Genomic DNA, 15,913 nt, shown 5'->3' with positions numbered 1-15,913 from the left:
AGATTGCAATCGACTTACTTATATGTAATTACAGTTTTGTGAAAATTCCTCTGATTGCCCCCCTCTTCCACACATAATTTGTATGGAAATAGTTTCAATTGAAATGTGGCTTCTGAGAGTGCTTTAAGTGTTTTACAGCTCGCAAAATATTTATGATATATTTTATTAAATGCAATTGAAATGCAGACATTTTTTTGATATATTTATATATATTCAATAATTTTTTTTTTTTTTTTGCCCTGTCTGGCTGATAATTTAATTTATTTGCATATGTTAATTCAATTTCAGTTTCTCATTTTTCACAGTTTATTCGAGGGTCTCGAATATGAGTAAGGAGAAACGCTTCAATGTTATTTATTTATGGCTATGTTCATAATGTAATGTATCGTGATATATGCATATTCAGTGCCTGCATATCAATTACACCGCTTCAATATTCATAATGTATACACGCGATATCTTCAATATTTACGCAGCAAATTACACTCTGTGCAAATTTGCGTTTTAATGAAGATATTAATTAAATCCAATCACAGTTACGGGCCAGGCACGTGCAGCATTTCATTACTACTGTCTGATTGCATCTGAAGGCGGTTCCTTAATCGCTTGAATAAACAGGAGTTGATTAAGAATGGACGTTAGTGACAGTTGCACGACTGCTATATACCCTGTAGCCCAGATTAACAGTGGGATTTGCTTTTAACAAAAAATGTGTATTTTAATTAAACAAAAAGACGATATAGAAATATATTGAATCTACTCAAGTTACACAATAAATACCCTGTAATCTGGTATGAAGTGGTATATCCTTATGAAAAGAACAAGCAAATTTTAGATATATAAGGAGAAGCTAATTATATACATGGAAGCTTATATTATCAGACGTAAATATACTCATTAATCAAATAAAACCGAGACAAAGGATAAATGTAGATAAATAAGACACTAATTATGAGGAGGATATTAGATGCTAAAAATCATTAGAGTCCAAATAATTCAATGCCTAACCCTAAGTTATGCAAAATAACAAGAAAAATCGACAAAATTCATGAATTTACCAACAATTTACAGTATACCCCATTCTACATATGTCCTCGTACGGGGTATTCAGCTGATAAAATCGCAAGATCTTATAATGTGCAGTCCATTAAAAAGTGAAAAGACATCAATTTCACCTGTGACTTTTATTATATTGTTCCATTTAAGGGGTGGCCCATCGAATATTGTGTCCGAAATGTAAACCGCGTATCGAACGGTAAAATAAATTGAATTAAATGTGCATGCAATCAGGTATTGAGCACTATAATCAACTAGATGCTGCAAGGCATCCCATACACACACACACACACTCACACATGAACACATTTGTTGTGTGAGGTATTCAAATAAATTGTGGTGCAACTGCACCGAAAACGGAAACGGAAATGCGACCACAACAAGCGCCACGTACGCAGCCAGACAAATTCAATATATGCAGATACACAAAATATAATAAAAAGACATAAAAACTGAGAGAGAAATGTATTGAAATCTGAAAAATCGAGCAGAAATGTGTGCGTAATAAATTCAATGGGAAAACACACAATGCAGATATTTACATAAATTTGTGACGGGAAACAAATAAATTGCACTTGGCGACAGCAAAACTAGCGAAATGTGAAAAGTTTTAGAGATTTTGTGTTGCTTTGGAAAGAAACAAATATGATTATTTTGCTGTTATAGTTTAAATAATTTCAAAATTTTAACGAAAACAACAGGATGTGCTAAACTAAAAAAAAAAAACTTTGCCAATCCTGAAAAATTCGCCTCAACTCTTCCGAGAATATAGTTTGAGTCTTTATTAATTTCATAATCATTTTTTTTTTTTTTTTTTAATACATTTGATTCATATTTGTCAGTCTGTGTCTTCAAGCAACATGACATGCCTAACTTCACTCTCAACAGACGTCACATAGAGTCCATTCGCTATGAAGTCGAATGAACGAGGAAAAGGCATAAAACGTCTGGAGTGAGTTGAATTTGGAGTGAGTTGAATTTTGAGTGCGCTCTTAGAGCGCTCGCTCATTTTACTGAAGGCTCTAGGCTATGACTCTTAATGGCTTAGAGTCTTCACTAAAAAAAGCGAGAAAAACTGAATTCTTAAAACGAAATGAAAAAGATGAGAAGGCGTCAGTGGAGTCACTTGAGTTTTTGCATGCATTAACTACTTCGTATTACTACTTCGCATTCACTCGGCTCGGCTGCTTGAGGCTCGAGCAGTGATAATAAGACACGACAAAATGAGTGCACTCAAACAGGAATGATCACTCTCTCTTTCTCTCTCTCTCTTACTCTTTCTATCGCCCTTTGCTCACTCCCTCTATGTGCACAACGATCATATTCTGTTCCTTCTCAATGAGAATTATATATACTCTTGTAAGAGTTTTTTATGCGCATGCAAAATGTTTGAGTTTACATGATTATTTGTGGGCAGGGTATAAAAGCATTGATGGGCATTAAGAATATGATCTTACGACGAGCATGCACACTCTCTTACAGTCCCGTGCTTCATGTACAAACATCATTTTGCCCATATGCGAACTTGATAACTCATTTACTCAACTCATTAGCTCGCACTTCCACTCCTTCAATTTGTTTTTGCTCAGCTGAATATTCTGCCTCTGAGTCATGTACGAGCACACTCTTTAATTGGAATCCCGTTATTTTGCTGGCATTCATGCCGCTCTCTACTACATATATAAATAGCAAATTTGCTTTTCTTAGTAATCAACCCTTCATCTCAAATGAACAGCAATAGACTTGAGTATTCAATTTAAATGCCATCAAATACTGCTTTACGTAAATAAATTTAGGTTTGATTGTTTTGTCTATAATAATTTATATAATAATAAATTATAAATATTGAGTAAATTTTAAGCCATGAATCAAAAACTTTTTGTGTTGCTCTGGCTGCAGCATTTACGACTTTAAATATATATACCGCAGTTATATGTACATATATTAATAACACATATACCAGGCGTGCATATATATGTACATACATCCAACAGCAATCATTTTTCTTCTGCTTCTCAGCATTGTATAAAATGTGCTCGCAGTAAATTGTGAAGTACTTCCGAAATCATTTACCAACTATGTGCAATGGCCAGGACACGCTCAAGTGGCTTCAAGTGCTCCTCTGTGTGTGTGTGTGTGTGTGGGTGTGTGTATGTGCCTTTGGATGTCTCTCAATGTTGACATACATTAGCCAAGTACCGGTAATAAATTGCAGACGATTGTAGCCGCCTCCAAGCTCAAACGTAGTCAATATGAAGTGCTCGCAATTTAAATCTCAGCAGGCGCCGAGCGCTGGGACTAGTTTTAAGCGAATGTCCCTAAATCATATTCTTATCTCTAGTTAAAGTAAGCTTTTGATTGGAAATTGTTATCTCTATCTCACTCCCTCTCTCTCTCTCTCTCTCTCTCTCTTTGTAGCCTGCTGTGCCAGGAGATCAACCAGGATGATTCGTTTAATCTGGAATATCGTGGACCGGTCATTATGAAAGGCAAGCCGACGCCAATGGACTGCTGGTTCCTGACACGTGCCAGCAGCGCGCTAAATGCGAGCAGCAGCGGCAACGGCAGCCTCGACTCGCCGCAGCTGCAGCCCACAACGCCAACGGCCACATCGCAGCGCCTGATGATGGGCTTGGGGCATGCCCCAGTCTCACGTACGTCCTCGGCGAGCGGCAGCGGTGGCGGTGGTGGCGGTGGTAGCGGCGGTGCAGCCGCAACGGGTCCTGTGGTGCCACCAGATGCATAGGAAATGCAAATAAACTGTAAATCTACGTGCAACTCCTTGACTTCACCAGCCAAGCGACTATCTAACTGAATGTGTATATGGATGTGTGCGTGTGTGTGTGTGTGTGTGTGTGTGTGTGTGTGTGTGTGTGTGACTGAGCCACTTAACCACTTCATTTCAATGCATTTGTCCTCTGCGTGTGTGTGCATCTGTGTGTGACTGTTGCTGCTGCTGCTGCTGTGGCTCTGGCTCTGGCTACGACTCAAGAAGCTGGCATCGGGATGTGCTGTGGATGCTGTGGATGGATCGCTGTGCAAGGTAATTTATGTTAATGCTCTAACAACTGTAACCACTACACAAAAGATATATGGAATGAGCGCTAGAGTCAATGGGTGGCGCTCGCACAAGCTAGTTTACAAATGATTTACAATTCTTCAGCGATTACGCTGCGTATACGTAATTTATGGGCATATTTACAAGGCTTATTTGTACTGCATGAATCAAAGGCGTCTATCTGGTTTACAAAATTAGCATTATGTATCATTTCTATGCCGGCGCACTCCGTGACTGTGGCCATTAGTTAAAGTGTTATGCGATTGGCTGCCGGGCCATAAAAGCGAAGCACATCCTGTACAAGTTTTCATGCTGTTTGCCCAAACGCCGCCGCTTGTGCCGTAAACTAGATAAGTCCAAAACAACTCAATATAAAAGCCATAATATGGCAAACAGTTAAATACACACACATACATATATATGTATGTATTTGTATGTCTATCTCTGCTTTGCAGTAGCAGCTGCCGGGACCAAGGCACGACACGCTTCTCTCACATTTTGTAGCATACTTTGCGGAGCAGCCGAAAGGATTGTCAACAGCAACGAGCGAAATGTTTGCATTTATCTTGTCTGTGTGTGGGTGTGTGTATTTGTTTTTTGTTTACAAAAGTTCGGCTAGCCTCTTTCTGCGCCTGTGACTGCAAGCGTGATATATATACATATATATCTATACACTTAGGATATCAGCAGTAGACCACAACAAAATGAGCCTTGCCATGAGCTAGAAAGAAAGAGCACCAAAGTTTAGGAATTTAACACATATTTTCATATCAAATATTTGGCATGAGCAAACAACCGCAGACGCAGAAAGGCTGCCATGCAAGAAACAACAGAACAAAAAAATATAAATTTGCGAGGGTTGCCCGACAACTTGCCAATTATAGAGTATAATTGAAATGCAAACAGCAAAGTTTGTCTAATTACCGAAAGCCACAGAAAGAGAGAGAGAGAGAGAGAGAGAGAGAAATATAATGGAATGCTCTGAATACTTTTAAATAAATTAATTTCTATATTATATTTCAATTATCCGTTATGACTTATCCCTAGACCCTTTTGAGCCCGTCTTGGGACTTTCAAATTATAAAAAAAAAATGCTAAAGGGAATTTGTAATTAATTTACGTGTTTTCCTTCAAAGAAATATTTGGTTCTAGTACAGACCTAGGCCCAGATTATATTTTAGAAAGTTCTTTTAGATTCTCCCTATGATAATAATTGGATATTGCGTTACGTAAATCTATTTCCTTGCCAAATAAAAAAAACCGAATTGATCTTTAATCAAAATCATGTCACGTATCTAGCAAACGCACACAAATCAAATATGTTATTTATGCGTTAACAGCTATGTTAACAGCTATGTTAAAAGTGTGACAAATGGCAGCCTGGAAAATGTCAGCGACCCTCGCGCTGTCATGTAACTCAAGTTTATCTTGAAGCCAACAAAACTTTGTTAATGTATATGGGCATTGAGACACAGGCACAACAAATCGCATTAAACGCCCAAAAGACGGCTCATGCACACAGATACACAGATTCACAGATACACAGATACATTGGCAAATACTGGCGACAGATTTGGCGAGAGTTGCTCATAGACTTGCATACAGATTTGTTTAGAGAGTCTCCGTGTGTGGGCGTGGCATTTTATATTGGCTCTCAATGTCTGTTTATGGCCTCGATATACCGACATTATCGTTAAATACCAACAATAACAATAATAATAACAGCAACAATAATGCAATTTGATGACTTGCAGGCTGGAAGGCATTTTGATGATGATGCCAAACAAATATGTGTGTGACGTGTGTGTGTGTGTGAGTGTCTCTAACGATGCCTCGTTAGAAATGGATTAACATTGATTAGTTGTCGCAGTTTTCTCTCTTTTCTATATACATATTTTATTTTACTAGCGCACAAACAATAATTAGAAGGGTAAAAGAAATGCTTGGCAAGCACATTTCACATAAATTATATAAATCACATTTCCGTCTCGGTCAGCAGCTCATTTACATTCATAACGAATGCAGGCAGCACAAAAGATTCAAATTAAGGTCTTTAGCCAGAAATGGGATTGGTTTTGGGCAAAGAAAGTTTTTAGCTGCGCAACGGCCTGCTCTAACTTGGATTAGGCTACAAAAATAAGCCCTGGCATTTTCTTTTATTTAATATCATAAAATATGCGATGCGTATACTGCCTGTCTGTATAATTTCTAACGAGACTTTAATGTAATGCAAACTGAAATTATAAGGAAAATCAGTTATTAAGCTTGAACATAAAACTTTGAGTGATAACAGCGGGTATTTTCGGTTGGTAAATAAAATTTATTATAGCTACAAAGTTAGATTTGCCTGTACGAGAGCTACTTCCTTATTCGAACCTCTTCTGATTGCTTAATTAAAATACTTCTTATATTGAGAAGGTCTTTAAAAGTAACTCTTCATTCTGTCATACAATATTTCATTCTTATAAGTATGAGTAATACTTCAATCGACTTTAATATTGGTAGAGACTCAATAAAAATTTAATAGACTCAACAACTTTTCACTTAAAGAGTGTGTCTCTTTTTGGATGAGCATAATCGAATATACACCTGCTCGTTTCTTAGGGAAACACGGCATAAGTAAGCTTGTCTATCCAGCAGGAAACCATATTAAATATGCTTCGTTGCCTGAAAATTCTTGCAACACTTTCGTCACGCTGCTTGCTCCAAGCATCCGGTTGCCCCCAGCTACTGCTTGCTGTTACCTTCTAATAACGGCACTTTTTTCATATTTCTTCTATATATACACATACATATATATCTGTATATATATTTGACATCCGGCTTATTTGGCCAGGATGTTGACTCCAGTTGTCCGCTTTTAGCCTCTTTAAATTCGAAGAGCTTCAATCCTTGTATTTTTTGATGGGCCTTCGATGTGAATGAATGCTGTCGGCCCTTGGACACTCCAGTTTTGTAGATGTAATTAATTTAGCTGAATGCACTTACTTATTCAGCATTATTCATTCGCTTTGAATGCGCAAACCAAAAACACTCTAATGAGCTCTTAATTAGGTTTGCGCGTCTTCGAACCGCTTGCCCCTCCCTCATTTATAATCCTTCTACCTGTTTTCAAATATAAATACTTACAAAAATTTATAGTATAATTTCTTTACATTTCCGTGCTGATTACAGTTCATGGACTTATATATACATATATATAGGTACTTTACTCTAGCATTTCTATATTTACTTTATTTTCCTTTTTATTTTCGCGCACAATTTGGTTCGTGTTCGTGTGTTCGCGTCGCTCACATTTCAAATACTCAAATGCAAATCCCGAAACCAATCAAATAAATATTTGCCTAACTAAATACAACATCTTCTCACGCAGCCTTCCAGTTCTCAGCTCAAGGTCGAGCCATATAAAAAATTTAGTTTAAATTGCAAGTGACAGGCTAAGCGGCTGCCACTGCCACTGCCGCTGCCACTGCGGCTGCCGCTGATGCTGCTTATACTTCTGTTTCGTCCTCCAGTTCGAGTTGGGTTTTTCTCATTAAAAATTCATAAAGATGGAAATTATGATTGCGATGAGCCGCCAACGACAAAATGTCAGAGGCAATGCTGCTGCCTTTCAGTAGACCAGAGGCAGGCGAGAATCGCAGATGGCACACAACAGCAACAAAAAATTGTGAAAAATTGCCATTGAATAGCTACCCTAGCTACCCTTAAATACCCTGGCATTCTTATGCAAATGTTTCACATGAATTTGTAGTTGAATAACCAGATTCTCGATTTCCACAATAAGCTTTCTTTTTGCACAATTATTCCACATTCAATTGGCAAACCTTGCATATTTTCTATTGGGCATATATTGATGGAAGTCAAGGGAACCTTGAGCACATTTTTTTTTTATCTCATTTCTAGTCAGGGTCTCTTCTATCTCCTGCCAAGCAGACAACTTGGCATAACTAATATGCCCTACTGCAGCCACTCATTATACGGCAAGGCACAAAAGCTGAGCCAGATAATAATATGTCTAACGTTAATGCTGATGACAACGACTATGTCAATGATGATAATGTGCTCGAGCGCTTCATCCGGTGCGGCCCACGCGCAGGCATGACTTTTTAGAGAAAAATTACGCATACGCCGTGTGTGCAATGCCAAAATATGAACACGAGAAGAAAAAAAAAAGGGCTGTAAGTGGCGACAAACATCTGGCGCATGTGTTGCGCATTCTAATAGAAATAACTCACACGTTGGCACCGCTGCGTGACCCGAAAGCTCTGCCGGAAAGAAGCTCAAAGGCACATTTCATATTGAATTATTTTTGATGTCGTTCTTGAGAGAGCCAACGCAACTTAAGGCCCTTTACTATTTACCTTACACTCAGGTACCATAGCTTCATTTCACTTGTGCAATCGTGGGCAAAAACTTTTGGGCCACATTTTTAGTTTTGGTCCCAAAGTTGTCCCCTTTGATTATTGCTAGCGAAAAGTTTTATGGCTTCAACTCTGCAGCATTAATAAATGATACCTAGCTGTGTCCATAAAGCGTCTCTCAGTTCAGTCCTGCTCCCAACTCCATTAAATACAGTTGTGTGGGTGTATGAGTGTGTGTTTGTGTGTGTGTGGCCGAACAGTAGATCAAACTTAAGTTCCCATTGCGATTGTCCCACAATTCAAATTAACTCACAGACAACAGTGGGCTTACGCACACTTACATTGAATCTCTGTGTAAATATGAGAGTCAGGACTTAATGGAAAACTCGGCACTAATTTCAATTAAAGTTGAAACGCCTGCAAACACACACTGGAACGCACACCCGCCCGGCGACAATGCACGATTTAACAACAGCATTAACTAAACGCCACTCAGGCCCGCCCCTCTACCACATAGACAAACAGACGAACGCACAGACAGACAGACAGTCGACAAACAGACGCCTTTCATTTGCATAAATTGCCAAGGACATGCGCATGCAGCGCTCTCTGCCCCACTCTGCTGCAATTGCTATGCCACAATTTGTTGCAGCTGCCACAAACACACACACACACACACACACACACACACACATACACCCGTTGCAAGTGAATGCTGCCACGAAATGTTGCCTACAACAAATCAATTTGATTCGAGCTTAGCATATTTAATTGAACTACAATGCTTGTTACGCCCAGCCAGCCCAGCTTGTGGTGCGCTCACGCCAGCTGGCATACACTGCGCAAAATTGGCAGTATGGATGTCCCATGACTGCAATAAAAACAATATGAAATAAAATCCAGCTTTGAGGCAGCTCCGACTATCAATTCGACTAGCGTTTAAATTTACCCACCATTTTGCCTCCCCTCCCTGCTCTAAACGCTCTTTGTGGGTTTACATAGCTGCTGCTTGCACCTGTATACCCATAATTATTATGGCAATGCATTTACAAATTGCTTGCTCTCAACTAAATGTGAAATGCAAATTAAAAGCTGTGGCAAATTAATTAAATATATTATACAATAGACAAAAATGGTTTTAACAATAAGCTGCACAGAAACATTTTCGTTTGAAAAGTTAATTAAAGCTGAGAGCAAAATATTTCAGCAAAAAACAAAATGCTTAGCTCTTAAATTCTCTGTATTTGTATTTTATTCCATAGAGATTTAAAATGAGAAATAAATGCAGGAATTGCCGAGCAATAAATACACAATTTAATGAAAAGCATAATATGGGAAATATTACAATTATATTTGTTAAAAATTCGCACTGGAATTTTCACTTTTTTATACAGTTTAATGAAATTTTTTTATTAAACATTCCTAATAAATTCATATTAAATGCTGATAAATAAACATTAAATGCACATTCACCTAAAAACCACACAAAAGGCTAAAGCAAACTAATTAGATGAGATGAGCTGCCTGCAGAATAATTTCATTATATTTTCTTTCAATTCGCCAGCATAAAATATCCAAAGCAAATTCCAATATAGCGGAACAAATAAAACAATTTAATTTATTTGTGCACAATTGCATTATAGATAGCGGATATCTTTGCGCTGGTTTTTGTTTCAGGTCCGCATCAAAAGCGACGTGACACAAAAACCAACCAATAAAAGAGAGCAGACACAAATAGATTGTAAAAGTGAAAAAAAAAATAAAATAAAAAAACTAGAGCAGCGGCCACAGCCACAATGAGGGCAGGTTTACAGGTTTACGGCTAAAGTTCCGCACAACCGGGCGTATGCGCAACATTTGGCATGAACCAAAAGGCCAAAGCGCTGTGCAGTCAGACAGGGTCCCGGCGCGTGCATTTGATTTGTGGGCTATAAAGTTCGCACCCGAGTTGTGATATTTACAATTTTAATTCAATTTTCTCCACAGCAGTCCATGTCCAACCAACTCAGGCCAAGCTCCACGAATGCCAGCTGTCCGCCCAAGTCACTTGCTGCTGCTTTTGCTGTTGCTGCTGCTGCTATTTTTGCGCATTCGACTAATCGATAGTTTATGTGCCTTAGATGCAAGTACATTTAAGCCAAATGGAGAGCGGGCCAGTCAATTCAATGACAGCTCAGCCCAAGGACACATGCCGTCCGCAAGGACCCCCGAGCATCGTGTTGTTGTTTAATTGTCTGTAAAATTGTTAAATTGCTTAGCGTGTCATTCTCTTACTATGTATGTCTGCGTGTGTTTGTCTGCGCATGTGTGTGTGTGTTCGCCTGTCAACGGCTTACGGTTTACATGCATGTGCAATTACGATCAACCACTCAGTGCCACTCAGGCACCGCCCCATGTCATACCGCCCAAGTATTTTCAATCCCAGCAATTGTCATGCATTAAAAATTTAAACGCTTTCGCACAATTTGTTCGCAGTGAACTTTACTGCAAATTTAATAACTTCCGTTTGACATTAGAAACAATTCTAAATATATAAACTTATAGATGAGGGAGCTAATGAGAAAGAGCAATGAGTGCCACTGACATCTCTTAAAATTTTTCCTTCCCCCCTTTCAGACAATTGAGAAAATCTGTTTATATTCATTTAATATTCCCCAAAATCCTTCAAGTTTATTTTTCTATTTTAATTTACCGCTCAACAAATACATATATATTTGATATTTAGTACTTGGCCAGAGCAGATAAAAGACATTTTGGCAGCCAGCAGAAAAAAGTAAGAAATCAAATATTTTGGCCAATAAAACTGTTCGGCTAACGGTATAAATAAACGTCTCTTGGCAGACCTTTGAGCTTTCGTTGGCTTCTGTAGTGAAACTTTACGTGATTGCAATTTTTAATTTTCGACCGTCAGACGACGAGACGGACGCAAATAAAGATAACGTTATGCTCTGTTTGAACTGACTCTTTTCTTTCTTCTTCTTGTTTTTTTTTTTTTATTTTATTTTTACTTTTTTATTTTTGGCATACAAAAGTTGTTTAGAGCCTTTGTAGTTTGTTGTTGTTGTAGTTGTTGTTCGGGCCACGCCGTTGGCATACGAAACGAGGCATACAACAAAAGTTGCCACGCTGCGGCCAGGTTTCAACTTTGACACTGACACTGTTGCCCCGGCTCTGTTTTGCTTGGCTCAATTCGGTTTCGCCTGCCTGTCCTGCCTCGGCTCGGCTTGGCAACGTAATTGGCCGTAAAGGGTTCAAATTGAATTGTAAGCGCATAGAAAGCCAGAAGCAGAAAAAATAGGTAAACGAGCTGAGAACAAGGCAACATGACTGACTAGACGGTGCTCTGCAATTAGCACAAAGGGTATCTATCATTAAGCAGACATATTTCTCAAGGTAATCTTTATATAATACCTAAGAACTTATATAAGCTATATTAAACTATATTATATGATAAATAAAATAATTTACATTGTTTTTTTCTACTAATTCTCTGGACCTGTTGCATAAACTCCAGCAAAACCCTGATACCCCTTAACCCACTTACCCATTCTAGAGGGTATAACAAAGAATAAAAACCAAAGCCAAAACAAACAAAACCCAATAGAGCGCAAATAAAAGGTGATGTCGTTTTGGGTTTTGATTTTTAATTTAACCGCATTTATGGCCAAGCTAAAAACTTTATGAACTTTTCGTTTGCACAAGGCTTCAATTATATACAGTTATTATATATAGACTATATCTATTTCATATATACATATATGCTCTTTTCTCATTTCAGCAATCGACAGATTAAGGGAGCCCTTATTGTAACTACTCGTCTGTTGTAATTAGTAAGTAGAGAGGAGTGTGTGTGTGTGTGTGTGTTTTGTGTGTGTGAACGAGTATTTCAAACTGTACAAAAACCAAAACAAAAACAAGAAAGGAAAGATATTATAAATGAGTTAAATATATATACATGTATTTATGCGTCGAGGCTTTTGTGAGTGTATTTTGTGAATAAGCTCGAGACGTGAGTTTATATTTATTTTTCTACTTTGTGATGGTTTCTTAGGCTGAACTTTTTGTGCTTTGTACTATAGGTGTAATTTATGTAGGCTCTACTCAAACATACATATATGTAACTCTAACTCTGTATAAGTATGCTTAACAAGAACTTCATTGAAAATGCAGAACAAGAGCTCATATGCAAAAAGAACTGTATAAACATGTCTATGAGTCCGTCGAGTAAGGCAAATATTCTAATCCACACATTGGACACTAATTAAGCGAAACTTAACTTGTTAATACTTAAGTATACCACAAGGCACCAAATGTACGTTAGCAACTGTAGCACAGTCGATGGTTACCTAATGCTGAATATGCTGAATACACTGAATGCTGAATGCTATATACATGGAATCTATGGAATGGCTTTGCACCCAACTTCTATACAGGGCTACTGACCAGAAAACCAAATGTTAGCTAACTCAAATGCACCAAAGACGAAACTTGTAATCAAGTAACTCACAAGATAACCAAATAAAGTACCAATTAAATACCAAATGAAGTACCAAATAAATACTCACTATATACAAGAATACCAAATAAATACAAAATATATATAAATAGATGCATACATGTATGTAATATCGACAGCAAACCATAATAAAAATATCTTAAGTAAATAAAAAGCTAACCAAAGGAATATAAAAACTAAATAAAGCGCATCCAGAACCAGTAATGAAAAAATACCTTAGTAAATATACTAAAATACTAAATATATTATTTGTGAAATTTCCTGTACATTGATTAAACTATTGGCAATATACATCTATAAGTGTTATGAAGACAAATCTCTACGAGTAAAACTATACTTTAAACTGAAAATAGCTTTATAGTTCTTAAGCCAGCCGATTCGAGGAGGAGATACAAGAAATACGCAAGCATTATAATCCCGAAATATCAACAGTGTAATCACAGCTATAGAAAGCGAAAAACAGATATATTTATAAGAAAACAAAATATATATATATATACATATATACAAGATAAAGCATCCATTAGATACTAAACCGTTCAGCTGAAAGAGTTCTATGTAAGTCCTGTAAGAAATATATAGTTATGGCCATAGATCGCATAGAGCTGTTCGTTTGTTGCACGTGTTCTATAGAGAGAGTTGGGCGCAGTTTGAGAGAGTTCGTGGCAAGTTCTATATATTGTAAATTATGCAGGTAAAGCTGAAACGGTATCTCTGTCTCTAATTATTCTCTCAACAGTCTCTCGTTCTGTCTCTCACTCTCTTGCCCTACTTAATGTGTAAATGTTAAATATTTTAATAATATAATGATAAATAAATAAATAAATATATATATATATATATATACATGAATATATGTAGCCTAAACTAAATATTAATAAAAATATCTAATTGAACCCTGAAATTTATGAAAGTTGTTTTTTATATTTTAATATGATAATAAAAAAAATCGAAATACTTTTGTTTAATTATCATAGCTTATTCATACATTTGTCTGCTTTACACATTATATAAATTGTATAGTATGAAATATCCTATAACAATGTTTTATTTATTATATTTACTCTCTACCCAAAAAGAATTTCAGATTAAATATATTTATTTTATATATTTATATTTTTTACAATCTTAAACATTCTATCAACTACATAAATAATAAATACTGCACATTTGATGTGTGTTTTAAATTTATTTTATATCGCGAGTCGACAGCTGACACAACCACAGAGATAAATCCCATCACACGATTTGCGTTACACGCCTCATTAGCGTGCTAATCAAATCTGCTCATTCTCAATCTCGTTCGCAATCCCATTTCCATTTCCATTTGCATTCCCATTCCCATCCACATTCCCCCTCAGCACGCGCTTGGGGCGTTTCGGCAGCAAAGCGGCAGCTGCCTCCGCCTCCTCCTTGGCAATTCTTTCGCGTATCCAATAGCTGGCCCCACAGACCACCAGCAGCAGGCTGGGTATCACAATCAGCAGCACCATGCCCAGCGAGATGCTTGCCACACGTGCGGCGTGCTCTTCGTGACCTGTAAGATGTTGGCCAAATGGTGTCAAAAAACGAAAGTTGATGGTAAAAATGGCGGCCTTAACTGAAACCATTTTGTATTTTTTTGGCTAAATATAAAGGCTAGTGGAAAACACCTGATTGCGGTTAACGTGTGCAAGGCCCAGTAGTTTCTGAATATAATGAACTAATTTACTTTGATTATATTATTTTATATAAATATGCTAATCTCTAATCTCTGATCTCGATGTCCATTACTTGAATATTTTGTTTGGATCTGAAACACTATAGAATAGAGTTTCATAGATTCACTACTTGATAAATTTGCTCCGCTGCTGAAGTTTTTCCAGCATATTAAATATTTATAAATTATAAACAAATATACTCACTATATATTTCAAAAATTAAACAACCATTCAGACGTATCATCCATTAGTGCTCCAAGTGATTCTAACTAGTTGCCTACTTTTGAGCGTAACTGTCGTTCGCGAGTGCTTCATAGCCATGACAGGCAAGACACACATGCCAAAGCACACACACATGCACACCCACACCCACACACATGCACACATACATACTCACTCGGAGATAACTAACGGCAACTTGTCCATCAATTTGCTCAAGATTGATTGACAACAGCGTAATGCACACAATACATTTGCCAAGAGGCGTGGCTGTACGCCCTGCGTGTGTGTGTGTGTGTGTGCTAGGGAATGGGTACGTGTCATGGCTACGTCCAGGGCGGACACCAAAGCACGTGACAGTTGGCTCAAGATTAATGTCTTTGGCTCTGACCCTATTGCTTCGTTATAAATTTCGTAGCAATTTCTTTGCACTGCAAATGCACATAATACACTATGCAACAAAATACAGATCCTACTAATGAGATGAGATTAGCCTGTTTTTATTATTGCTACTGTTGAGAGTGTGAATAGGAGGAGATATTAACTATCAAGCGAGCATTATTCTCTTTAAGAGCTTCGATGACTCAGCTTTACTCGTTTTTTTTTTTTACATTTATACTCTTAATAATCAATTTAGAGAATCTATAAGCTGATAGAAGGTTCAATATAATGGCTGATCTACTTTCATCTATCTATCTAAAAAATACTAAATACAATAATCAATACAAAATATGTAAGTTAGTAAAATGAAGCGAATTTTAATTTTAAAACTCATTCTCATAATATTAAATAAAAAATAAAAAAAAAATAAAAAAAAAAAAAAAAAAAATATATATATATATATATATATATATATATATATATATATATATATATATATATATATATATATATATATATTTGTTCAACTATCATTTCTTTCTTTTGCTGTCTAGTGTAAGTAGGGAATGCAATTTGGCAACGCTCGTTATGCAAATTATTACAGAAAATTGACATGCGA

At 37.0% G+C, this 15,913-nt stretch overlaps 1 protein-coding gene and 1 long non-coding RNA gene across 8 annotated transcripts in view; one reads left to right on the top strand and one right to left on the bottom strand.

The window, feature by feature from the left end:
* The window catches only part of Gycbeta100B (guanylate cyclase soluble subunit beta-1-like), a 51,766-nt gene extending 47,818 nt beyond the window's left edge, over positions 1-3,948 (top strand). For all 7 annotated transcript variants that reach the window (XM_018018608.2, XM_089462526.1, XM_089462528.1 and 4 more), the window contains one exon: positions 3,475-3,948. In XM_018018608.2, coding sequence (XP_017874097.1) covers positions 3,475-3,802 — 328 coding nt within the window. In that variant the 3' untranslated portion in view covers positions 3,803-3,948. The remainder of the gene's footprint in view (positions 1-3,474) is intronic.
* Positions 3,949-13,138: 9,190 nt separating this feature from the next.
* LOC149270276 (uncharacterized) lies at positions 13,139-15,745 on the bottom strand. Its single transcript, XR_016268609.1, has 2 exons — positions 14,899-15,745; positions 13,139-14,531 (listed from the first exon to the last, which is right to left on the bottom strand). It is a non-coding gene; the product is annotated as an uncharacterized LOC149270276 (long non-coding RNA).
* Positions 15,746-15,913: the final 168 nt, after the last annotated feature.

The sequence above is a fragment of the Drosophila arizonae genome, chromosome 2 (genome assembly GCF_054131065.1).
Source record: "Drosophila arizonae isolate 15081-1271.41 chromosome 2, UAZ_ARI_1.0, whole genome shotgun sequence".
Taxonomy (NCBI): domain Eukaryota; kingdom Metazoa; phylum Arthropoda; class Insecta; order Diptera; family Drosophilidae; genus Drosophila; species Drosophila arizonae.
Note: the sequence above shows the minus strand (reverse complement) of the source record. Positions and strands in the feature narration are given on the sequence as shown.